The sequence below is a fragment of the Pseudophryne corroboree genome, chromosome 8, assembly GCF_028390025.1.
Source record: "Pseudophryne corroboree isolate aPseCor3 chromosome 8, aPseCor3.hap2, whole genome shotgun sequence".
Lineage (NCBI taxonomy): Eukaryota > Metazoa > Chordata > Amphibia > Anura > Myobatrachidae > Pseudophryne > Pseudophryne corroboree.
In genome coordinates this window covers 18,650,631-18,676,594 of record NC_086451.1, presented here as the reverse complement: position 1 = coordinate 18,676,594, position 25,964 = coordinate 18,650,631, and the positions used below count along the sequence as shown (strand labels likewise).

At 50.9% G+C, this 25,964-nt stretch overlaps 1 protein-coding gene across 6 annotated transcripts in view; it reads left to right on the top strand.

The window, feature by feature from the left end:
• The window catches only part of CNTRL (centriolin), a 126,335-nt gene that overhangs the window by 64,324 nt on the left and 36,047 nt on the right, over positions 1-25,964 (top strand). For 3 of the 6 annotated variants that reach the window (XM_063935980.1, XM_063935982.1, XM_063935979.1), the window contains 12 exons: positions 424-568; positions 3,088-3,230; positions 3,883-4,063; positions 4,198-4,490; positions 5,855-6,024; positions 6,108-6,300; positions 6,391-6,521; positions 7,207-7,347; positions 14,047-14,173; positions 14,523-14,687; positions 17,835-17,994; positions 18,863-18,978. In XM_063935980.1, coding sequence (XP_063792050.1) covers positions 424-568; positions 3,088-3,230; positions 3,883-4,063; positions 4,198-4,490; positions 5,855-6,024; positions 6,108-6,300; positions 6,391-6,521; positions 7,207-7,347; positions 14,047-14,173; positions 14,523-14,687; positions 17,835-17,994; positions 18,863-18,978 — 1,965 coding nt within the window. The remainder of the gene's footprint in view (positions 1-423; positions 569-3,087; positions 3,231-3,882; positions 4,064-4,197; positions 4,491-5,854; positions 6,025-6,107; positions 6,301-6,390; positions 6,522-7,206; positions 7,348-14,046; positions 14,174-14,522; positions 14,688-17,834; positions 17,995-18,862; positions 18,979-25,964) is intronic. The other 3 variants (XM_063935984.1, XM_063935981.1, XM_063935983.1) reach the window with 2 other exon arrangements.

Here is a 25,964-nt window from a genome sequence, read left to right as displayed (position 1 = left end):
GCAGCTTCCCGACACCCACTATCCCGATGGTCGGCATGCCGACCAACAGGGACTATTTCCACTCGTGGGTGTCCACGACACCCATAGAGTGGGAATAGAACCCGTGGCGACCGTAGGTCGCCACCGAGCCCGCAGCGTGGCAAGCGCAGCGAGCCCGCGGCGTGGCGAGCGCAGCGAGCCCGCAAGTGGCTTGCTGCACTCGCCTCTCCCCGCCGGGATCCCGGCGTCGGTATGCTGCCGGGATCCCGGCGTCGGTAAGCTGACTGGCGGTCAGGAGACCGCCGGTCAGCCATACTACACCCCTTTAAGGACTTCAGCTATTAGTTTGATAGACATGTACATTCTGCTCCATACCTGTGGGAAGGGCGGCTGGGTATTGCGGGCCCTGAGATGCATGTTACACATCTTCCCGTCTCTTCTCAGTTACACGATGAGCTGCAGAACGCGGAGACCGGAGCCAACGTGTCCAACGCTCAGCAGCTTGAGATCGACCAGCTGAATCACACACTGAGGAAACAGCGGGCGGAGATCGAGCGTCTCAAGCACTTGCTGGATCATGTCACAGCCGGTAAAATGTTATCCTTATGCGGCAGAATATCTAACCTGAGGCTTCTGTGTGGAGTCTGGCTCCGGGAATGCTTTACCGTGAGATGTGTGATCACTGGGTGGGGTCAGCCGTGTCTGTATGTGATGTCGCTGTATTGTCCAGAGACCTGTGCAAGTGCGGAGGCTTATGCTGAGCTGCACACCTGCTACAACCTCCGATTTCTTGATATGCTGACCTGCTCTCTGCCCTGATCAGCTGGATTTCCTAACTACTAATTCTGCACCAGACTCCCCGGGATTCTGTTACCACCTCTACAATTACCAGTGAATTTAGTACATTACTTCCTAGTTGGCAATTACTTGGTGCTTGTTCAGTCATGCTCCCCATAACCCCTCCCCCATCCTCTGACATCAGGACACTGCTCCCCATAACCCCTCCCTCATCCTCTGACATCAGGACACTGCTCCCCATAACCCCTCCACCATCCTCTGACATCAGGACACTGCTCCCCATAACCCCTCCCCCCATCCTCTGACATCAGGACACTGCTCCCCATAACCCCTCCCCCCCATCCTCTGACATCAGGACACTGCTCCGCACTGCTCCCCATGACCCCTCCCCCCCCATCCTCTGACATCAGGTCACTGCTCGCCATAACCCCTCCCCCCATCCTCTGACATCAGGACACTGCTCCCCATAACCCCTCCACCATCCTCTGACATCAGGACACTGCTTCCCATAACCCCTCCCCCATCATCTGACATCAGGACACTGCTCCCCATAACCCCTCCCCATCCTCTGACATCAGGACACTACTCCCATAACCCCTCCCCCATACTCCATAACCCCTCCCCCCATCCCCTGACATCAGGACACTGCTCCCCATAACCCCTCCCCCATCCTCTGACATCAGGACACTGCTCTCCATAACCCATCCTCTGACATCAGGACATTGCTCCCCATAACCCCTCCCCCCATCCTCTGACATCAGGACACTGCTCCCCATAACCCCATCCTCCATAACCCCTCCCCCATCCTCTGACATCAGGACACTGCTCCCCATAACCCCTCCCCCATCCCCTGACATCAGGACACTGCTCCCCATAACCCCTCCCCCCATCCTCTGACATCAGGACACTGCTCCCCATAACCCCATCCTCCATAACCCCTCCCCTCATCCTCTGACATCAGGACAATGCTCCCCATAACCCCATCCTCCATAACCCCTCCCCATCCTCTGACATCAGGACACTGCTCTCCATAACCCCTCCTCTGACATCAGGGCACTGCTCCCCATAACCCCTCCCCCCATTCTCTCTCTGACATCAGGGCACTGCTCCCCATAACCCCTCCCCTCATCCTCTGACACCAGGACACTGCTCCCCATAACCCCTCTCCCCATCCCCTGACATCAGGACAGTGCTCCTCATAACCCCTCCCCCATCCTCTGACATCAGGGCACTGCTCCCCATAACCCCTCCCCTCATCCCCTGACATCAGGACACTGCTCCCCATAACCCCTCCCCCCATCCCCTGACATCAGGACACTGCTCCCCATAACCCCTCCCCCCATCCTCTGACATCAGGACACTGCACCCCATAACCCCTCCCCCCATCCTCTGACATCAGGACACTGCACCCCATAACCCCTCCCCCATCCTTTGACATCAGGACACTGCTCCCCATAACCCCATCCTCCATAACCCCTCCCCATCCTCTGACATCAGGACACTGCTCCCCATAACCCCTCCCCTCATCCTCTGACATCAGGACACTGCTCCCCATAACCCCTCCCCATCCTTTGACATCAGGACACTGCTCTCCATAACCCCTCCCCCCCCATCCTCTGACATCAGGACACTGCCCCCCATAACCCCTCCCCCCATTCTCTCTCTGACATCAGGGCACTGCTCCCCATAACCCCTCCCCCCATTCTCTCTCTGACATCAGGGCACTGCTCCCCATAACCCCTCCCCTCATCCTCTGACATCAGGACACTGCTCCCCATAACCCCATCCTCCATAACCCCTCCCCATCCTCTGACATCAGGACACTGCTCTCCATAACCCCTCCGCCCCCCCATCCTCTGACATCAGGACACTGCCCCCCCCCCCCCCCCATAACCCCTCCCCCCCATTCTCTCTCTGACATCAGGGCACTGCTCCCCATAACCCCTCCCCCCATTTTCTCTCTGACATCAGGGCACTGCTCCCCATAACCCCTCCCCTCATCCTCTGACACCAGGACACTGCTCCCCATAACCCCTCTCCCCATCCCCTGACATCAGGACACTGCTCCTCATAACCCCTCCCCCATCCTCTGACATCAGGGCACTGCTCCCCATAACCCCTCCCCCCATCCCCTGACATCAGGACACTGCTCCCCATAACCCCTCCCCCCATCCTCTGACATCAGGACACTGCACCCCATAACCCCTCCCCCCATCCTCTGACATCAGGACACTGCTCCCCATAACCCCTCCCCTCACTGCTATAACTGCTATTAGCAGAGGTTCTATATGCAGGTGTCTTGTCTCCTAGGTAACGCTGGTGAGATCGAGGGACTGCTGGATGACATTGAATCTCTCCGACATGCTCTCAGCTGCCAGAACGATTATATTACCAGCATGGCTGACCCTTTCCGACGGAGGGGCTACTGGTATTACGTCCCATCTTCCTCAAATGTAAGTGTGCCGTGCCCACCTGCTCTATAGGAGATCACTGGCTAAAGGATCAGAGACTTTATTCACGTTATTAGGTATCTTGTTACTTCCCCATAACCGTGCAGTAGTCTGACCGTGGTGTGCAGCGCATGTAATTGTGCTCTGTATCCCGCCATCCCAGGCTCACACAGGCTACACAGTGTTCTGCAGCAGCTGCAGCTGTGGGAAGTCTATCTACGGACCCCAAGCTTCCAGCTTATACTCCCTAGAAACACTTCCCTGGGATCAGCCCTCCGGAATCTGCCTCAGTCCTGATACGCTCCAGAAGCATCTACCAATATTCTATGTATTAGTAATAGCTCTTTTACTAGTAATCTGTTTTCTTCTTTGGGTTCCCCTGGCTCCACAGGGAAAACAGTGGGTTATAGGTGGTGGGATCAGCGGTCATGTGTTGCCACAATTGTATATTTTTGTATAAGCCTCTCCCGCACCCATACACGCACTCACCACAATTGATATCCAGCATGGCAGTAGGCCGTAGCGATTTACTGTGTGTCGCTCCATCTGTGCCGTGTCGGCAGTAAGGAAAGCACATGACCTGTTCCCAGTCACATTGTAGGGCAGGCTCCCTGTATGTTGCTGTACCCATTATAAAACCTTCCGTATGTGACAGAACTCCGGCCGCGATTCCCTGAGCACGAAGGACTCCGGCGTCAGTTTACGCTTCCCGATGACCTCGTCCCCGGCCAGGCGTAAAGCTGCTGGAAGAAAGGAGGAATTTGCGCCTCCGGCTTCGGGGCACTGGGTATATTCTCCGTTTCGGCACGGCCAGCACCGGTGTCACAATAATAGGGGTAAGTTTAGTACATGACATGTGTCCTTAGAACAGGAAATAAAGCTACGTGTACGTGTCGTGCTTGTAGTTTCGTATCTTACGTTTTCATCATTTCCCCGCTGCGCCATTTATCTGTCTCCATCTTTTCCCCAGCAGATGATGACGCATGGAATGAGGCCGACGTTGCGCCATCCGGCCACTTTGTTCCTCCGCCTGGCTCCGTTATGTATACTGTGTTCCCAGACGGTACTCCCGTCCCACAAGGAACTGTAATATACGGAGCACCCCCACCATCTGCCGGCAGACCGCTGGCTCCGGGAAGTGTTATATATGGCCCTCCGCCTATGGGCACTCAGTATGTGTACGGGCCTCCTCCGCCGCAGTTCATGCTTCCTGTCATTCCTGCCGGCGTGCTTCACTGCAACGTATCTGCGCACCACAGTCTGGTAGGTGCTGGCGCATGTTTATCTTGTAACATCCCGCAGTCCACATGGGGCTGTGACACCCAGTAATACTGTGTATATTTTATAAATATACATTACACTGCATTATATGTATACTCCCTCCCCTCAGTGTGTGTGTGTATATATAATTATTTTCTGCACCATCTGCTCTCTGTAATGATGTATGATCTGTATTAAATAATATATATTTAGTAGGAATGGTGCACAGCGGTATTGTAATTTCTTTTTCACGCTCTTTACTATTTGTTTTTTAAATATTTGGCTGAATATTTTATTTTAGTGAATTAATAAATGTGATGTTTCATATAGAATTATCAGTACAAGAGAAATTGGGCATCGCACTGTAACCCTTCAAAAAAAAAAAAAAAGTGGTTGAATTTCATGGTAGTTGTGTCAGCCCCATAAACGTATACTATACAATATATCAAATATTACATATTGGGGGTTTTCTCTAGTGGAGTTCTGTGGATTACATTTGATTTTATGGAACGATTTATACCTCTTCTTTTCTCTGCAATGTCATGTTGCGTTCTGCCTGATTGATGAGCCACGCTGCGCTCTGCCTGATTGTTAAGCCACGCTGCGCTCTGCCTGATTGATGAGCCACGCTGCGCTCTACCTGATTGATGAGCCACGCTGCGCTCTACCTGATTGATGAGCCACGCTGCGCTCTACCTGATTGATGAGCCACGCTGCGCTCTGCCTGATTGATGAGCCACGCTGCGCTCTACCTGATTGATGAGCCACGCTGCGCTCTGCCTGATTGATAAGCCACGCGGCGTTCTGCCTGAATGATCAGCCACGCTGCGCTCAGCCTGATTGATGAGCCACGCTGCGCTCTACCTGATTGATGAGCCACGCTGCGCTCTGCCTGATTGATGAGCCGCGCTGCGCTTTGCCTGATGAGCCGCGCTGCGCTCTGCCTGATTGATGAGCCGCGCTGCGCTCTGCCTGATTGATGAGCCACGCTGCGCCCTGCCTGATTGATGAGCCACGCTGCGTTCTGCCTGATTGATGAGCCACGCTGCGCTCAGCCTGATAGATGAGCCACGCTGCGCTCAGCCTGATTGATGAGCCACGCTGCGCTCAGCATGATTGATGAGCCACGCTGCGCTCTGCCTGATTGATGAGCCACGCTGCGTTCTGCCTGATTGATGAGCCACGCTGCGTTCTGCCTGATTGTTGAGCCACGCTGCGTTCTGCCTGATTGTTGAGCCACGCTGCGCTCTGCCTGATTGATGAGCCACGCTGCGCTCTGCCTGATTGGTCAGTTTTGTGTGTGAGATATTTTGCTGCTACGTGGTAGCTGGTTCTTTGCTTATTAAACCTCAAACCTGTTTTTACAGGAAAATGAAATGAATCGTCTTGAAGACATCATTGATCACCTCAAGTCTCGTCAGCAAAAAGAGAAGAAGACAAAGGCAAGATTAATGGGCGATATTGAAGACCTGCAAAATGAAAGAGGAACTCTGAAGGAAGAGGTTGAACAATTGCGTAAATCTGCCCAGAAGCGCAAGTAAGCAGCACACCGGGGTAATTATACTGTATGTACTGTCCTGTTTTTCTGCTTTGCAACTCCCAGTTTCTGATGTTTCCCAGGAACTTGGTGGAAGGACACCTAGACGGGCTCCTCACAGAGCTGGAACTAGAGAGGTCCCTGCAGCATCACGATAACATCGAAGACGAGATAGAATGCATTGAGAAAACGCTTCTAAAGCGAAGGGCGGAGCTCCGCGAGTCGGACCGGCTGCTGACAAAGGCGGAAACTGAGCTGAAGAACACACAGGAAAAGGTGCCCAGATAATACCATCCCTGTGTCCAGACTGTGATGTCCGTACTGTGATGCCTGTATACTTATATTTATGAGTATTTTATTTCCCAGACAATGGATTTGATTGAAAAGTACAATGCAGCCAAGAAGCATCTGTCCCAGACGGAGAGAGACGCAGAAGAGCTTGAGAGGAGAGCGCAGGAGACGGCCATGAACCTAGTGAAAGCCGACCAGCAGTTACGGTATGTCGCTCATACTCAATGACGGACAGCGGGTTTCTTGGATGGAAGAGGACAGTCCATTTGTTGTAGACGCCCATGTTCCAGCCATTAGGCCAGCAGGAGCATTGGGAATGTGAGATGTTTATTACACAAATGGCGCAGGATGCTAGCCGCTCAGTAACACCAATATGGTTCCCACATTGGTAGAAGGGCATAGTTACCATAGCCTGACATCTGGAACAATTACTGCTTTTATGTAATATGTAGCTGCTGCGGCACCTCTTTGCTGGCTGATCAGACTAATAGCGAGGGTATGTTCCCCCGGGTGCAGCATGAGTGCGACTCGGCTCCTGGAGGATCAGCGAGATCCTGGCCGCCCACGTCAGAATTCATTAAGCTGCGCTGCAGCTGTGCGGTCCAGGTACTCGGGGACTAATACCGCTGCGCCATCCCAAATACAGCGCTGCTCCAGGGTTCCTGCTGACCCTGGATGTCGGTGCAGTAATCTGTCACCTCTGGACTCCACCAGATCTGCACTAGACCAATAGGTGAGGGATGTTAATGCCTCTAGGTAATGTATTTCATATTCTACACATTGTTATACAACACACAGTCCAAGATTTCCTCCATCATGTGCTGGACTGGGGAGGGGAACCCGCCACAGCCGTGAATGATACAGGTGCATAATATAACTTACCGCTTTCAGGGTGCTGCAAGCCAATGCCAGAGATCTGGAGCAGCACAGAGCATCACAGGAAAATATCCTGCAAGAGATAAACAGCGTGGTGACCGCAAAAGATGCAGAGTTCCAGTCCCTTAATGGCAAAATTGTAAAGCTGACTGACAGGTGCGTGTAACCGGGGTCTGACTGACAGGTACGTGTAACAGGGTCTGACTGACAGGTGCGTGTAACAGGGTCTGACTGACAGGTGCGCGTAACGGGGTCTGACTGACAGTGATGCGTAACGGGGTCTGACTGACAGTGATGCGTAACGGGGTCTGACTGACAGTGATGCGTAACGGGGTCTGACTGACGGGTGCGTAACGGGGTCTGACTGACGGGTGCGTAACGGGGTCTGACTGACGGGTGCGTAACGGGGTCTGACCGACGGGTGCGTAAAGGGGTCTGACCGACGGGTGCGTAACAGGGTCTGACCGACGGGTGCGTAACGGGGTCTGACTGACGGATGCGTAACGGGGTCTGACTGACGGGTGCGTAACGGGGTCTGACTGACGGGTGCGTAACGGGGTCTGACTGACGGGTGCGTAACGGGGTCTGACCGACGGGTGCGTAACGGGGTCTGACCGACGGGTGCGTAACGGGGTCTGACCGACGGGTGCGTAACAGGATCTGACTGACAGGTACGTGTAACAGGATCTGACTAACAGGGACATGTAACGATGTCTGACTGACAGGGACGTGTAACAGGGTGTGACTAAAAGACGTGTAACAAGATCTGACTAACAGGGACATGTAACGGGGTCTGACTGACAGGTGCGTGTAACAGAGTGTGACTAACAGAGACATGTAACAGGATCTGACTGACAGGTACGTGTAACAGGATCTGACTAACAGGGACATGTAACGGGGTCTGACTGACAGGTACATGTAACAGGGTGTGACTGACAGGTACCTCTTAGGGCCACATTGATCAGGGTCTGACTAAAAGGGTACAGGTAATGGGGTCTGATTGATGAGTGCAGGTAACTGGATCTGACTGACGGGTACATGTAACATAGCAGTTACTATTACTATTATTATTGTTTTTCTATATCCCATTCTTTCCTTGTATATTCTTTTTATTGTATGATTGTCTGTATAGTCGTTATATAACAAATCCCCATTATAATTCGAGAAACACGCCCCCTTTTCTATGACATAAGCAAGTATGGGCATAAATAGCCCACACTGAATATGGCACTCATAGACTCCCTGAGGAAGACCTAGAAAGGTCGACACGCGTAGGAGCTAACAGGACACCGTTTCAAACAGACTGCCTTAATCATATTCAACACAGCAGAGCTCTCTATTTCTGGACACATTCATCACCCACGGCACTGAAGACTGCTGAGGAACAGGAACAGGTCACGTGACCGCGAGGTACAGGAAAGTGAAAGAGAAACCGGACGAAAAGTTGCAAGACTGACAAGGAAGCAAGGTGACAGCGGAAGTTGGGAATCGAGCACAGAAGAACAAGGTAAGGGCTCTGTAAGTGGGGAGGTGCACTGCGGACAGTCCCGCTCCGGGTCTCGAAGTCAGTGACACTTTCCCCCCCAGAGACACGACCGCACTCCTCGGATCTGGCCGGCGGCAGACGCCTGTCTACACGGGCACCTTCCGCAGCCACAGACCGAGTCAGAGAGCGGCGAGTCCAGAGCCAATAATTACCTATCTCCTGCAACTCATCCCTCCCGCATAGCCACCTGGGGTACCCCTTCATTTGCTAGCACCGTCAGAAGATCACCTCACCCCCCCTCCCTCTCAAGACAGGATCAAGCTGCTGCAACAGACTCTTTGACCGTGACCCCCATATATTACTGAACGAGCTCCCCTGGGACTGTGTTTTATATACCCCTCCACACATTGTGGTAGAAGTTTGAGCACAATTAAACGAGGTGGGACGCCACACTCTATTGTACTGGACTGCGGACCAAAGTATACATATGTATAGAATTCTTTCATATACATATATATATATACACTCTTTCATTAATGTATTAATTTTCTATTTTTTCACATCTTTTTCCATTTATTCTCTTTCTGTCATTTTGTTTTAGAATAAATACACTAATTCTTCATATATACAGTGTATACTTGTCATTTAGTATTACAACCATTACCACCACATATTCAGGCGCAATTGTGTACCCTTATGTAACATAGCAGGGCCGACCTGACGGGGACCTGTAACAGGGCCGGCCGGACTGACGGGTACATGTAACATAGCAGGGCCGGACTGACGAGGACCCGTAACCGGGCTGGCCGGACTGACGGGGACCCGTAACAAGATCTGGATAGAATTCGGAAAGACTTTTTCTTTATCGGAATGTTGGGGAATAAACTGAAGAAAGCCTGTATTTCTCTTACGTCCTAGAGGATGCTGGGGACTCCGTAAGGACCATGGGGCATGGACGGGCTCCGCAGGAGACATGGGCACTCTAAAGACTTTAGATGGGTGTGCACTGGCCCCTCCCTCTATGCCCCTCCTCCAGACCACAGTTAGATCCTGTGCCCAGAGGAGACTGGGTGCATTACAGGGGAGCTCTCCTGAGTTTCTCTGAAAAATAATTTTGTTAGGTTTTTTTATTTTCAGGGAGCAGCGCTGGCAACAGGCTCCCTGCATCGTGGGACTGAGGAGAGAGAAGCAGACCTACTTAAGTGATAGGCTCTGCTTCTTAGGCTACTGGACACCATTAGCTCCAGAGGGTCGGAACGCAGGTCTCCCCTCGCCGTTCGTCCCGGAGCCGCACCGCCGTCCTCCTCACAGAGCCGGAAAATAGAAGCCGGGTGAGTATAAGAAGACAGAAGACTTCAAAGGCGGCAGAAGACTTCAGATCTTCACTGAGGTAACGCTGCGCGCCATTGCTCCCACATTCACACACACTGACGGCACTGTATGGGTGCAGGGCGCAGGGGGGGGCGCCCTGGGCAGCGATTTTTAACCTCAAGGGACTGGCTGACATATAGATAAACTGCGGAGGCAGTATATTACAGAAAACCCCTGCCAGTATAAATATTTAAGCGGGATCGAAGCCTGCCGTTGAGGGGGTGGAGCTTGATCCTCCAGCAATAACCAGCGCCATTTTCTCCACAGCACGCTGCAGAGAAGCTGCTCCCCGGACTCTCCCCTGCTGAGCAAGTACAGAGGGCAAAAAAGAGGGGGGCGGGGCACATTTATTTGGCGCAGTGAGTAATATTTTATATATATATATATATATATATATATATATATATATATATATATATATATATATATATATATATATATGTAAAAGCGTTATACTGACTGGGATTTTATTCCAGTGTCCGCTGGCGCTGGGTTTGTGCTGGCATACTCTCTCTCTGTCTCTCCAAAGGGCCTTATTGGGGGACTGTCTCCATATAGATATATCCCTGAGTGTGTGGGGGTGTCGGTACGTGTATGTCGGCATGTCTGAAGCGGAAGGCTCATCTAAGGAGGTGGAGCAGATGATTGTGGTGTCTCCGTCGGCGATGCCGACACCTGATTGGTTGGATTCTAAATCTACCAAAGTCACAATTGATTCCAACGACTCGGCTATCATTCCTAGGCATGATTCTGGACACGGAACAGAAGAAGGTTTTTCTCCCAATGGAAAAAGCCCAGGAACTCCAGAACATGGTCAGAGACCTGCTAAAACCAAAAAGAGTGTCAGTTCATCAATGCACTCGAGTTCTGGGAAAAATGGTGGCGGCCTACGAGGCCATCCCCTTCAGCAGGTTCCATGCGAGGACAATTCAGTGGGACCTTCTGGACAAGTGGTCCGGGTCCCATCTTCAATACATCAGAAAATAAGCCTGTCCCCCAGGGCCAGGGTGTCTCTCCTGTGGTGGCTGCAGAGTGCTCACCTTCTAGAGGGTCGCAGGTTCGGCATTCAAGACTGGGTTCTGGTGACCACGGAAGCGAGCCTCAGAGGATGGGGAGCAGTCACACAAGGAAGGAATTTTCAGGGACTATGGTCAAGCCAGGAGGCTTGTCTACACATGAACGTACTGGAATTGAGGGCCATATACAACGGCCTACGACAAACGGAGAATCTTCTTCGCGACCTACCGGTTCTGATTCAATCAGACAACGTCACAGCCGTAGCTCATGTAAACCGCCAAGGCGGGACAAGGAGCAGAGTGGCAATGGCGGAAGCCACCAGGATTCTTCGCTGGGCGGAAAATCAAGTAAGCGCTCTGTCCGCAGTCTTCATTCCAGGAGTGGATAACTGGGAAGCAGACTACCTCAGCAGACTCCAGGAGAGTGGGGACTTCATCAAGAAGTTGGGGACTTCCTCAAATAGACATGATGGCGTCACGCCTCAACAAGGAGCTTCGGAGGTATTGCGCCAGGTCAAGGGACCTTCAGGCAGTAGCGGTAGATGCCCTGGTGACACCATGGGTGTTTCGGTCGGTCTATGTGTTTCCTCCTCTTCCTCTCATCTCAAAAATATTGAGAATCATAAGACGAAAAACAGTGCAGACAATACTCATTGTTCCAGATTGGCCTCGAAGGACCTGGTATTCAGATCTTTAGGAGATTCTCACAGAAGATCCGTGGCCTCTTCCTCTCAGGGAGGACCTGTTGCAGCAGGGGCCCTGCGTGTTCCAAGACTTACCGCGGTTACGTTTGGCGGCATGGCGGTTGAACACCGAATCCTAGCTGGGAAAGGTATTCCGGAGGAAGTCATCCCTACTCTGATAAAGGCTAGGAAAGAGGTGACGGTGAAACATTATCACCGTCTCTGGAGGAAGTATGTATCTTGGTGTGAAGCCAAGAATGCTCCTACGGAAGATTTCCATCTGGGCCGTTTTCTCCACTTTCTACAGACAGGAGTGAATATGGGCCTTGAATATGGGCCTGAAGTTAGGGCCGAAATCTGTACCTTAATGGAGCCTATCTGTTTTCTTTCAGAAGGAATTGGCTTCTCTCCCAGAAGTCCAGACTTTTGTAAAGGGAGTGCTGCACATACAGCCTCCTTTTGTGCCCCCAGTGGCACCATGGGACCTTAACGTGGTGTTACGGTTCCTAAAATCTTAGTGGTTTGAACCTCTTCAAACGGTTGAATTAAAATTTCTCACTTGGAAGGTGGTCATGTTGTTGGCCTTGGCATCTGCAAGGCGGGTGTCCGAATTGGCGGCTTTGTCTCACAAAAGCCCCTATCTGATTTTCCATGTGGATAGAGCAGAGTTGAGGACTCGTCCTCAATTTTTGCCTAAGGTGGTTTTATCGTTTTATATGAACCAACCTATTGTGGTGCCTGTGGCTACGGGAGACTTGGAGGTTTCCAAGTCCCTTAATGTAGTCAGGGCCTTAAAAATTTACGTAGCCAGGACGGCTCGGGTTAGGAAAACAGAGGCTCTGTTGGTCCTCTATGCAGCCAACAAGGTTGGCGCTCCTGTGTCTAAGCAGACTATTGCTCGCTGGATCTGTAACACGATTCAGCAGGCTCATTCTACGGCTGGATTGCCGTTACCAAATTCGGTAAAGGCCCATTCCACTAGGAAGGTGGGCTCTTCCTGGGCGGCTGCTCGAGGCGTCTCTGCTTTACAGCTTTGCCGAGCAGCTACTTGGTCGGGTTCAAACACTTTTGCAAAGTTCTACAAGTTTGATACCTTGGCTGAGGAGGGTATCCGTTCACATGGTCGACCATGTTATGGTCGACAGTCATTAGGCCGACCACTATTGGTTGACATTGACATGGTCGACATGGACACATGGTCGACACATGAAAAGGTCGACATGAGTTTTTGAACTTTTTTTTCTTTTGGGGAACTTATCCATACTTTACGATCCACGTGGACTACGATTGGAACGGTAATCTGTACCGAGCGAAGTGGTAGCGGAGCGAAGGCACCATGCCTGAAGCATGGCAATCGTAGCGAGCCATGCGAGGGGACGCGGTGCACTAATTGGGGTTCCAAGTCACTTTACGCAAAAAAGCGACACAAAAAAAACCCTTTCATGTGTCGACCATTTTCATGTGTCGACCATGTGTCCATGTCAATGTCGACCAATAGTGGTCGACCTAATGACTGTCGACCATAACATGGTCGACCATTCATACCGGAACCGCTGAGGAGGACCTCACGTTTGCTCAATCGGTGCTGCAGAGTCATCCGCACTCTCCCGCCCGGTCTGGAGCTTTGGTATAATCCCCATGGTCCTTACGCAGTCCCCAGCATCCTCTAGGACGTAAGAGAAAATAAGATTTTAAACCTACCGGTAAATCTTTTTCTGCTAGTCCGTAGAGGATACTGGGCGCCCGTCCCAGTGCGGACATATTTCTGCAAGGCTTGTATATAGTTATTGCTTACATAAGGGTTATGTTACAGTTAAGATCAGTCTTTGGCTGATGCTGTTTTGTTCATACTGTCAACTGGTGGCGTATATTCCAGGTTATATGGTGTGGATGGCGTGGGCTGGTATGAATCTTGCCCTTAGATTAACAAAAATCCTTTACTCGTACTGTCCGTCTCCTCTGGGCACAGTTCTTTAACTGAGGTCTGGAGGAGGGGCATAGAGGGAGGAGCCAGTACACACCCATCTAAAGTCTTTAGAGTGCCCATGTCTCCTGCGGGGCCCGTCTATACCCCATGGTCATTACGGAGTCCCCAGCATCCTCTACGGACTAGGAGAAAAAGATTTACCGGTAGGTTTAAAATTTTATTTTCTTTGCATGCTAGTGCCTCAAAACGCACTGGGCAAAAGGGGGTGTGGGTGGGCAGTTATTAAGAAAAATTGCTCATTTAATCTGTGCAAAAACAATTCTTTCTTCTGTATCTCTCGCATGCATCTGGTTACAGAACTCTGTCTTTCAGTCTGCAGAAACTGCAGGATGATATCCAAGAGGCGGAGGGGAAAGAAGACCACCAGCTACAGACCCTTCAGCAAGCTGAGGACCTACTCGCAGAGAAGAAGACCTCCCTAGAACGACTGATCTGTCAGGTAATCAGTGCGGGCAGCCACTGACAGTTACATGTGTTTTACAGATGTTTCCTACCACTAGTTAGACGCCGGTAGATGGGTCCTGATGCCAGAAACCACTGATAACTGCTGACGCCATAACTCCTGGCGTATTAGAAGTTACCCTGTTGTTTTGCACTTGCTGTGGGTGAAAGCATTGTGGAAATACGCAGAACATTCCCTGGTGCTAGTACCTCTGGCATTTCATGTTTGTATTAGACACAAACACCAGCCGGTGTAGGTTCCCTTTGGACATGCCCTATAGATGGGAAGCGGGGGTTATGGAACCAGGTCACATGGTAAGACCGTCATTGCTGCTCTCGCCCTATAGATCTCTGCACAGCAGGAAGAGGTTACTAGGTTAGACAGGCTGTTGGGCCAGAAGAAAGAAGAGCTTCATCTTCTCCAAGATCACATTGACCAGAAGAAAGGTGACCTGAAGGACGTCCTGCGGGAAGGGGAGCTGGATGTGGCTGACAAGCGCGAAGAGATCAAGGTAAAGAGTCTGTCATAAGATGTCAGGCCCACTCATTACTGTAACATTGTGCAAGGCCAAACCCACTCATTACTGTAGCATTGTGCAGGGCCAGGCCCACTCATTACTGTAGCATTATGCAGGGCCAGGCCCACTCATTACTGTAGCATTATGCAGGGCCAGGCCCACTCATTACTGTAGCATTGTGCAGGGTCAGGCCCACTCATTACTGTAACATTGTGCAAGGCCAGACCCACTCATTACTGTAGCATTATGCAGGGCCAGGCCCACTCATTACTGTAGCATTGTGCAGGGTCAGGCCCACTCATTACTGTAGCATTGTGCAGGGCCAGACCCACTCATTACTGTAGCATTGTGCAGGGCCAGACCCACTCATTACTGTAGCATTGTGCAGGGCCAGACCCACTCATTACTGTAACATTGTGCAGGGCCAGGCCCACTCATTACTGTAACATTGTGCAGGGCCAGGCCCACTCATTACTGTAACATTGTGCAGGGTCAGGCCCACTCATTACTGTAGCATTGTGCAGGGCCAGACCCACTCATTACTGTAGCGTTGTGCAGGGCCAGACCCACTCATTACTGTAGCATTATGCAGGGCCAGACCCACTCATTACTGTAACATTGTGCAAGGCCAGACACACTCATTACTGTAACATTGTGCAAGGCCAGGCCCACTCATTACTGTAGCATTGTGCAGGGCCAGACCCACTCATTACTGTAGCATTGTGCAAGGCCAGGCCCACTCATTACTGTAGCATTATGCAGGGTCAGGCCCACTCATTACTGTAGCATTGTGCAGGGCCAGACCCACTCATTACTGTAACATTGTGCAAGGCCAGGCCCACTCATTACTGTAGCATTGTGCAGGGCCAGGCCCACTCATTACTGTAGCATTGTGCAGGGCCAGGCCCACTCATTACTGTAGCATTATGCAGGGCCAGACCCACTCATTACTGTAGCATTGTGCAGGGCCAGGCCCACTCATTACTGTAGCATTGTGCAGGGCCAGGCCCACTCATTACTGTAGCATTGTGCAGGGCCAGGCCCACTCATTACTGTAGCATTGTGCAGGGCCAGGCCCACTCATTACTGTAGCATTGTGCAGGGCCAGGCCCACTCATTACTGTAGCGTTGTGCAGGGCCAGGCCCACTCATTACTGTAACATTGTGCAGGGCCAGGCCCACTCATTACTGTAGCATTGTGCAGGGCCAGACCCACTCATTACTGTAGCATTGTGCAGGGCCAGGCCCACTCATTACTGTAGCATTGTGCAGGGCCAGACCCACTCATTACTGTAGCATTGTGCAGGGCCAGGCCCACTCATTACTGTAGCATTGTGCAGGGCCAGGCCCACTCATTACTGTAGCATTGTGCAGGGCCAGGCCCACTCATTACTGTAGCATTGTGCAGGGCCAGGCCCACTCATTACTGTAGCGTTGTGCAGGGCCAGACCCACTCATTACTGTAGCATTGTGCAGGGCCAGACCCACTCATTACTGTAGCGTTGTGCAGGGCCAGACCCACTCATTACTGTAGCATTGTGCAAGGCCAGACCCACTCATTACTGTTGCATTGTGCAGGGCCAGGCCCACTCATTACTGTTGCATTGTGCAAGGCCAGGCCCACTCATTACTGTAGCATTGTGCAGGGCCAGACCCACTCATTACTGTATCATTGTGCAGGGCCAGGCCCACTCATTACTGTAGCATTGTGCAGGGCCAGGCCCACTCATTACTGTAGCATTGTGCAGGGCCAGGCCCACTCATTACTGTAGCATTGTGCAGGGCCAGGCCCACTCATTACTGTAGTATTGTGCAGGGCCAGGCCCACTCATTACTGTAGCATTGTGCAGGGCCAGACCCACTCATTACTGTAGCATTGTGCAGGGCCAGGCCCACTCATTACTGTAGCATTGTGCAGGGCCAGGCCCACTCATTACTGTAGCATTGTGCAGGGCCAGGCCCACTCATTACTGTAGCATTGTGCCCCTGGGCCCTGATGGAGTCCAGAGTACAGTGTCACAGGAAGTAGGTCCTTTATTTCATATCTAACCCTTTCCTCTCTGCAGGGTGGGTGCCATTTGTGTGCCTGGTACCTTCCTGCAAACACTCTTGGGTATCACCAGTCACCTAGGCCCTGTATACACGGTCTGTGTCATCTTCCCCCAACAATAAAGAACCCCTTTCTCATTCAGCAGATCCACCCGAGCACAGATCAGATCTGTCCCAATCTTTAGTTCAGTGCTCAGGACAAGCAGTAGCATCGGTCCCTGTGTGTGGAGCTTCAGTGTAACCGGCTGACACTTGGTTTTCAAGGGGTGAATCCGTTATGTTGCGGCGGTTATTGGCTGCACGTTATGTTGCAGCGGTTATTGGTTGCGTGTTGTGTTGCGGCGGGTATTGGCTGCATGTTATGTTGCAGCGGTTATTGGTTGCGTGTTGTGTTGCGGCGGGTATTGGCTGCATGTTATGTTGCTGTAGTTATTGGCTGCATGTTATGTTGCGGCGGTTATGGGTTGCATGTTATGTTGCTGCGGTTATATTGGCTGTATGTTACGTTGTGGTGTCATTGGCTGCGTGTTATGTTGCAGCGGTTATTGGCTGCGTGTTATGTTGCAGCGGTTATTGGCTGCGTGTTGTGTTGCGGCAGTTATTGGCTGCATGTTATGTTGCGGCGGTTATTAGCTGCATGTTATGTTGCGGCGGTTATTGGCTGCATGTTATGTTGCGGCGGTTATTGGCTGCATGTTATGTTGCGGCGGTTATTGGCTGCATGTTATATTGCGGTGGTTATTGGCTGCATGTTATGTTGCGGGGGGTATTGGCTGCATGTTATGTTGCTGTAGTTATTGGCTGCATGTTATGTTGCGGCGGTTATGGGTTGCATGTTATGTTGCTGCGGTTATATTGGCTGCATGTTACGTTGCAGCGGTTATTGGCTGCGTGTTATGTTGCGTCAGTTATTGGCTACATGTTATATTGCAGCAGTTATTGGCTACATGTTATGTTGCAGCAGTTATTGGCTTCATTTTATGTTGCGGCAGTTATTGGCTGCATTATGATGTCTCTAATAATGTTATTGCGTCAGTTTCAGCCTTTTTACATGGGTGAGCAATCTCAGTCTGGTTTCGCTTCTGTTTGCAGGAGGTGAAGTCGGTGCTGAATGATTTGTGTGTTCAGAAAGGAGAAGTGAGCGCGCAGCTGAACGAGAAGAGAGCGGAGCTCGCCCTTCTGAGACAGGAAGTGGCACAGGAAGATGATAATCTGCAGAAAATCCTCTCTCAGATCCACAAGCAGAAATCCGGTAAAACATCAGGACGGCTGTTGGGCTTCTATGACCATGCACTCAATATGGCATATATAAGGGGGCAGGGCTTTTTACTGCCCACCCTAATTCTAAATAATAAGAGCTGCTACCATGCTGAGATTTAGTTCCACACAGAAAAAAGAGAAAATGCTGATGCACACTCTACAGTAGTAAGCACTGCTACTCCGGATCATGATAATAAACTCTGAAATCTAGCATAGAGAAAAATTGAGGTACTTAGCATAATTTTTGGCCAAAACTATGGACCACCAACCGAGACTAGGTGACCTGATCTGGTGGGTCTCTAACACTAAAGTTTAAGTCCAGGGCATCACACTAGTGAGAGGTTTAAGCGTTAGATAAGTAAGAAGCAGCACCTATGTGATGAGAGTGTAACATAGGTGAGAGGTAATAATAGAATGTTAAAAGTGTAGAATAGGTAAATACATAATTAGGTGCTAAACAGCTTCTGTGACGGTGCTTCAGCTAACGGACTTTATATCTACAGTCTCCAGTGATTGTACCAATGAGGAATATACTTATATAATATATCACAGTGTAAATGTACCACTCCCTACTGGAATGAGCAGCCGTATGCAGGAAGTTACATTACCCAGCTGCTGTCCTGTCGGTGTGAGAGCCAGTCTACCTGTCTGTACACAGCTTCAGTGTAAGCTACAGCAGTGTTGTGTAGTCACAGCTCCTTATGTCCGCTCTCAGACAAGGATGTGACTGTGCGTCTGATGGCGTTTATAGCGTAGCAGATTCCAGAGCATGAATAGGTGCCTCCAGATTGGAGAAACGCTTGTTCTGAAATCGCCCATATAGTGACATCCGTTTCTGTTTTTGATTGGTCTCCCACCAGAGCTGAAACACGTGCTGGAAATGCAGCAGCTGGAGGACAATGAGCTCCAGGGCCTGAAGGTGCAACACGACCAGAAGATGAATGACCTGGAGAAGACTCAGTCTCTGCTGCTGCAGGTGAGAGATGGTGACACCGGGACACAGCGAGTGGTTGCTGAGGCGCCTGTCTCCACCATGTGACTTCTGCAGGCGTCCTCAGTGGGGGGACACTAATACTGTACGATAGGCGGGTGAGATTGTGAATGGGAAGCAGCAGTATTTGTGATGATGTGGAACCTTGTACTCAGAATACTTACACAGTTTTCTCCTTCATCCACTAGGGGACACTGGAGCATATAGACAATGGGGTATAGACAGTGGATACTTGGAGCCTGGCACTTTCATTTTTTCTCAGGAAGTGTAGCTGGCTCCTCCCTCTCTATATCCCTCCCAGCCCAGTTTAGATTAGTGCTTCAAGCAGCCAGGTGCTACAAGGGCTGTCTCCAGTCCTTTTTACAAACTTTGAGCGCCGTGCCCAACATGTACTTGGCTCTGTGGCAAAGCCACGTGGAGCTGCAGGGAGAGAGGGCAGATTTAGTGTTGGTGGACAGGTGAGCAGACCCCAGCTCAACTCTAAATGTCATGGTGAAGATAAGGCGGCCTAGTGTCTGTGTCACGTACTTCAGATAGTACTTTCCCTGCATATAACACGGTTTGTTACTGTAGCTGGATTTGCTCCTAACTCTAAAGAGGGCCCCAAATTACTAAATAATTAATTTAACAACGAATCCTATGTTTCTCTGATGTCCTAGTGGATGCTGGGAACTCCGTAAGGACCATGGGGAATAGACGGGCTCCGCAGGAGACTGGGCACTCTAAAGAAAAGATTAGGTACTATATCTGGTGTGCACTGGCTCCTCCCTCTATGCCCCTCCTCCAGACCTCAGTTAGTATCTGTGCCCGGCCAGAGCTGGATGCACCCTAGGGGCTCTCCTGAGCTTCCTAGAAAAGAAAGTATTTATTAGGTTTTTTATTTTCAGTGAGATCTGCTGGCAACAGACTCACTGCTACGAGGGACTGAGGGGAGAGAAGCGAACCTACCTGCTTGCAGCCAGCTTGTGCTTCTAAGGCTACTGGACACCATTAGCTCCAGAGGGATCGAACACAGGGCCCGACCTCGATCGTCCGTTCCCGGAGCCGCGCCGCCGTCCCCCTTGCAGAGCCAGAAGACAGAAGAAGCGACGAAATCGGCGGCTGAAGACTCCTGTCTTCATTAAGGTAGCGCACAGCACTGCAGCTGTGCGCCATTGCTCCCACAGCACACCACACACTCCGGTCACTGTTGGGTGCAGGGCGCTGGGGGGGGGGGGCGCCCTGGGCAGCAATTAGATTACCTTTTGGCACAAAATGCACATAATACAGTTTATAAAACTGTATATGTGCAAAAAACCCCGCCATTAATATTATACAAAATGCGGGAGAAGCCCGCCGCTGAGGGGGCGGGGCCTTCTTCCTCAGCACACCAGCGCCATTTTCTCTTCACAGCTCCGCTGGAAGGACGCTCCCCAGGCTCTCCCCTGCAGTATCCATTACAACAAGGGTAAAAAAGAGAGGGGGGGCACATAAATTTAGGCGCAATTGTGATAATAAGCAGCTATTGGGAAAAATCACTCTTTTTAGTGTAAATCCCTGTGTTATATAGCGCTGTGGTGTGTGCTGGCATACTCTCTCTCTGTCTCCCCAAAGGACTTTGTGGGGTCCTGTCCTCAGTCACAGCATTCCCTGTGTGTGTGTGTGCGGTGTGTTGGTACGGCTGTGTCGACATGTTTGATGAGGAGGGTTACGTGGAGGCGGAGCAAGGGCAGATAAGTGTGGTGTCGCCCCCGACGGGGCCGACACCGGATTGGATGGATATGTGGAAGGTTTTAACCGACAGTGTCAACTCCTTACATAAAAGGTTCGATGACGCAGCAGCCTTGGGACAGCCAGGATCTCAGCCCGCGCCTGCCCAGGCGTCTCAGAGGCCATCAGGGGCTCATAAACGCCCGCTAGCTCAGATGGTAGACACAGATGTCGACACGGAGTCTGACTCCAGTGTAGATGAGGATGAGACAAATGCACAGTCTATAAAAGCCATCCGATGCATGATTACTGCAATGAAAAATGTATTGCACATTTCTGATATTAACTCGGTTACTACCAAGAAGGGTATTATGTTTGGGGAGAAAAAGCAGCCAGTGACTTTTCCCCCATCTGATGAATTAAATTAATTGTGTGAGGAAGCGTGGAGTTGCCCCGATAAGAAACTAGTGATTTCTAAGAGGTTACTGATGGCGTACCCTTTCCCGCCAACGGACAGGTTACGTTGGGAAACATCACCTAGGGTGTACAAGGCGCTCACACGCTTATCAAAAAAGGTGGCACTGCCGTCTCAGGATACGGCCGCCTTAAAGGAGCCTGCGGATAGAAAGCAGGAAGCTATCCTGAAGTCTGTGTATACACACTCAGGTACTATACTGAGACCTGCTATTGCTTCAGCATGGATGTGTAGTGCTGCAGCCGCATGGTCTGATTCCCTGTCAGATAACATTGATTCCCTTGACAGGGACACTATTTTGCTAACCACAGAACATATAAAAGACGTCGTCTTATATATGCAGGATGCACAGAGGGACATTTGCCTGCTGGCATCTAGAATTAATGCAATGTCCATTTCTGCCAGGAGAGTATTATGGACTCTGCAGTGGACAGGTGATACTGATTCTAAAAGACACATGGAGGTGTTGCCTTATAAGGGTGAGGAACTGTTTGGGGACGGTCTCTCGGACCTCGTATCCACGGCAACAGCCGGGAAGTCAACTTTTTTACCTCAGGTTCCCTCACAGCCTAAGAAAGCACCGTATTATCATGTACAGTCCTTTCGGCCTCAGAAAGGCAAGAGGATCAGAGGCGCATCCTTTCTGCTCAGAGGCAGGGGTAGAGGAAAGAAGCTGCAAAAGGCAGCCAGTTCCCAGGAACAAAAATCATCCCCCGCTTCCTCTAAGTCCACCGCATGACGCTGGGGCTCCACAGGCGGAGCCAGGTGCGGTGGGGGCGCGTCTCCGAAACTTCAGCAACCAGTGGGTTCGCTCACAAGTGGATCTCTGGGCTGTACAAATTGTATCTCAGGGATACAAGCTGGAGTTCGAGGCGACTCCCCCTCGCCGTTACCTCAAATCAGCCTTACCAGCTGCTCCCAGGGAAAGGGAGGTAGTATTGGCGGCAATTCACAAGCTGTACCTCCAGCAGGTGATAATCAAGGTTCCCCTCCTTCAACAGGGACGGGGTTACTATTCCACAATGTTTGTGGTACCGAAACCAGACGGTTCGGTGAGGCCCATTCTGAATTTAAAATCCTTGAACACTTATATAAGGAAGTTCAAGTTCAAAATGGAATCGCTCAGGGCGGTTATTGCAAGCCTGGAAGAGGGGGATTTTATGGTGTCGCTGGACATCAAGGAAGGATCTTTCAGTGGGATCTGTTAGACAAATGGTCCTGATCGCATCTTCAGATGCATCGGTTGATCACCCTGTCCCCAAGGGCCAGGGTGTCTCTGCTGTGGTGGCTGCAGAGTGCTCATCTTCTCGAGGGCCGCAGATTCGGCATACAGGACTGGGTCCTGGTGACCACGGACGCAAGCCTCCGAGGATGGGGGGCAGTCACTCAGGGAAGGAACTTCCAAGGACAGTGGTCAAGTCAGGAGACTTCACTGCACATAAATATACTGGAACTAAGGGCAATTTACAACGCCCTGAGTCAAGCAGAGCCCCTGCTTCAAAACCAACCAGTGCTGATTCAATCAGACAACATCACGGCGGTCGCCCATGTAAACCGACAGGGCGGCACAAGAAGCAGGATGGCGATGGCAGAAGCCACAAGGATTCTCCGATGGGCGGAAAATCACGTGCTAGCACTGTCAGCAGTGTTCATTCCGGGAGTGGACAACTGGGAAGCAGACTTCCTCAGCAGGCACGACCTCCACCCGGGAGAGTGGGGACTTTATCCAGAAGTCTTCAAGCAGATTGTAAACCGTTGGGAACGGCCACAGGTGGACATGATGGCGTCCCGCCTCAACAAAAAGCTAAAAAAATATTGCGCCAGGTCAAGGGACCCTCAGGCGATAGCTGTGGACGCACTAGTGACACCATGGGTGTACCAGTCGGTTTATGTGTTCCCTCCTCTTCCTCTCATACCCAAGGTACTGAGGATAGTAAGAAAGAGAGGAGTAAGAACTGTACTCATCGTTCCGGATTGGCCAAGAAGACCTTGGTACCCAGAACTACAAGAAATGATCTCAGAGGACCTATGGCCTCTGCCTCTCAGACAGGACCTGTTGCAACAGGGGCCCTGTCTGTTCCAAGACTTACCGCGGCTGCGTTTGACGGCATGGCGGTTGAACGCCGGATCCTAGAGGAAAAGGGCATTCCAGATGAAGTGATTCCTACGCTGATAAAGGCTAGGAAAGATGTGACAGCGCAACATTATCACCGTATATGGCGAAAATATGTTGCTTGGTGTGAGGCCAGAAAGGCCCCTACAGCGGAATTCCAGCTGGGTAGATTCCTGCACTTCCTACAGTCAGGAGTGACTATGGGCTTAAAATTAGGATCCATAAAGGTCCAGATTTCGACCCTATCTATTTTCTTTCAAAAAGAACTGGCTTCACTGCCTGAAGTTCAGACGTTTGTTAAGGGAGTGCTGCATATTCAGCCCCCTTTTGTGCCTCCAGTGGCACCTTGGGATCTTAACGTTGTGTTGGATTTCCTGAAATCCCACTGGTTTGAGCCACTTAAGACCGTGGAGCTAAAATATCTCACGTGGAAAGTGGTCATGCTATTGGCCTTAGCTTCGGCTAGGCGTGTGTCAGAATTGGCGGCTTTGTCGTGTAAAAGCCCTTATCTGATCTTCCATATGGACAGGGCAGAATTGAGGACTCGTCCCCAATTTCTCCCTAAGGTGGTATCAGCGTTTCATTTGAACCAACCTATTGTGGTGCCTGCGGCTACTCGGGACTTGGAGGACTCCAAGTTACTAGATGTAGTCAGGGCTTTGAAAATCTATGTAGCCAGGACGGCTGGAGTCAGGAAAACTGACTCGCTGTTTATCCTGCATGCACCCAACAAGCTGGGTGCTCCTGCTTCAAAGCAAACTATTGCACGCTGGATCTGTAACGCGATTCAGCAAGCTCATTCTGCGGCAGGATTGCCGCATCCTAAATCAGTAAAAGCCCATTCCACAAGGAAGGTGGGCTCTTCTTGGGCGGCTGCCCGAGGGGTCTCGGCTTTACAGCTTTGCCGAGCTGCTACTTGGTCGGGTTCAAACACATTTGCCAAGTTCTACAAGTTTGATACCCTGGCTGAGGAGGACCTTGCCTTTGCTCATTCGGTGCTGCAGAGTCATCCGCACTCTCCCGCCCGTTTGGGAGCTTTGGTATAATCCCCATGGTCCTTACGGAGTTCCCAGCATCCACTAGGACGTCAGAGAAAATAAGAATTTACTCATCGGTAATTCTATTTCTCGTAGTCCGTAGTGGATGCTGGGCGCCCGTCCCAAGTGCGGACTCTCTGCAATACATGTATATAGTTATTGCTTAACTAAAGGGTTATTGTTATGAGCCATCCGTTAAATGAGGCTCAGTTGTTGTTCATACTGTTAACTGGGTATGGTTATCACGAGTTGTACGGTGTGATTGGTGTGGCTGGTATGAGTCTTACCCTGGATTCCAAATCCTTTCCTTGTTGTGTCAGCTCTTCCGGGCACAGTTTCCTTAACTAAGGTCTGGAGGAGGGGCATAGAGGGAGGAGCCAGTGCACACCAGATAGTACCTAATCTTTTCTTTAGAGTGCCCAGTCTCCTGCGGAGCCCGTCTATTCCCCATGGTCCTTACGGAGTTCCCAGCATCCACTACGGACTACGAGAAATAGAATTACCGGTGAGTAAATTCTTATTTTCTGATCCTTATAGACTGCAGTGGGTTTCATTGCATGACCGTTCCCTTATTATACAGTTTATCACAGCTCCTCATAGTGACAGAAGATGGAGGGGCTGGGATCAGGTCCCTCCTTATTACTGAAGGAGGGGAGGGGCTTGGTCATTTGGTATCTGTGAATGGTGTTCTCTTACTATCCAGCAGAGCTCCTTACAGTGATTGTGGGAGGAGGGGCTTTTCTCATTACACTGTCCAGCAGAGCTCCTTACAGTGACTGTGGGAGGAGGGGCTTTTCTCATACTGTCCAGCAGAGCTCCTTACAGTGATTGTGGGAGGAGGAGCTTTTCTCATTACACTGTCCAGCAGAGCTCCTTACAGTGACTGTGGGAGGAGGGGCTTTTCTCATTACACTGTCCAGCAGAGCTCCTTACAGTGACTGTGGGAGGATGGGCATTTCTCATTGCACTGTCCAGCAGAGCTCCTTACAGTGACTGTGGGAGGAGGGGCTTTTCTCATACTGTCCAACAGAGCTCCTTACAGTGACTGCGGGAGGTTGTGCTTTTCTCATTATACTGTCCAGCAGAGCTCCTTACAGTGACTGCGGGAGGAGGAGCTTTTCTCATTACACTGTCCGGCAGAGCTCCTTACAGTGACTGCTGGAGGAAGAGCTTTTCTCATTATACTGTTCAGCAGAGCTCCTTACAGTGACTGTGGGAGGAGGAGCTTTTCTCATTACACTGTCCAGCAGAGCTCCTTACAATGACTGTGGGGGGAGGAGCTTTTCTCATTATACTGTTCAGCAGAGCTCCTTACAGTGACTGCGGGAGGAGGAGCTTTTCTCATTACACTGTCCGGCAGAGCTCCTTACAGTGACTGTGGGGGGAGGAGCTTTTCTCATTACACTGTCCAGCAGAGCTCCTTACAGTGACTGCGGGAGGAGGAGCTTTTCTCATTATACTGTCCAGCAGAGCTCCTTATAGTGACTGTGGGAGGAGGGGCTTTTCTCATTATACTGTCCAGCAGAGCTCCTTACAGTGACTGTGGGAGGAGGAGCTTTTCTCATTATACTGTTCAGCAGAGCTCCTTACAGTGACTGACTGTGGGAGGAGGAGCTTTTCTCATTATACTGTCCGGCAGAGCTCCTTACAGTGACTG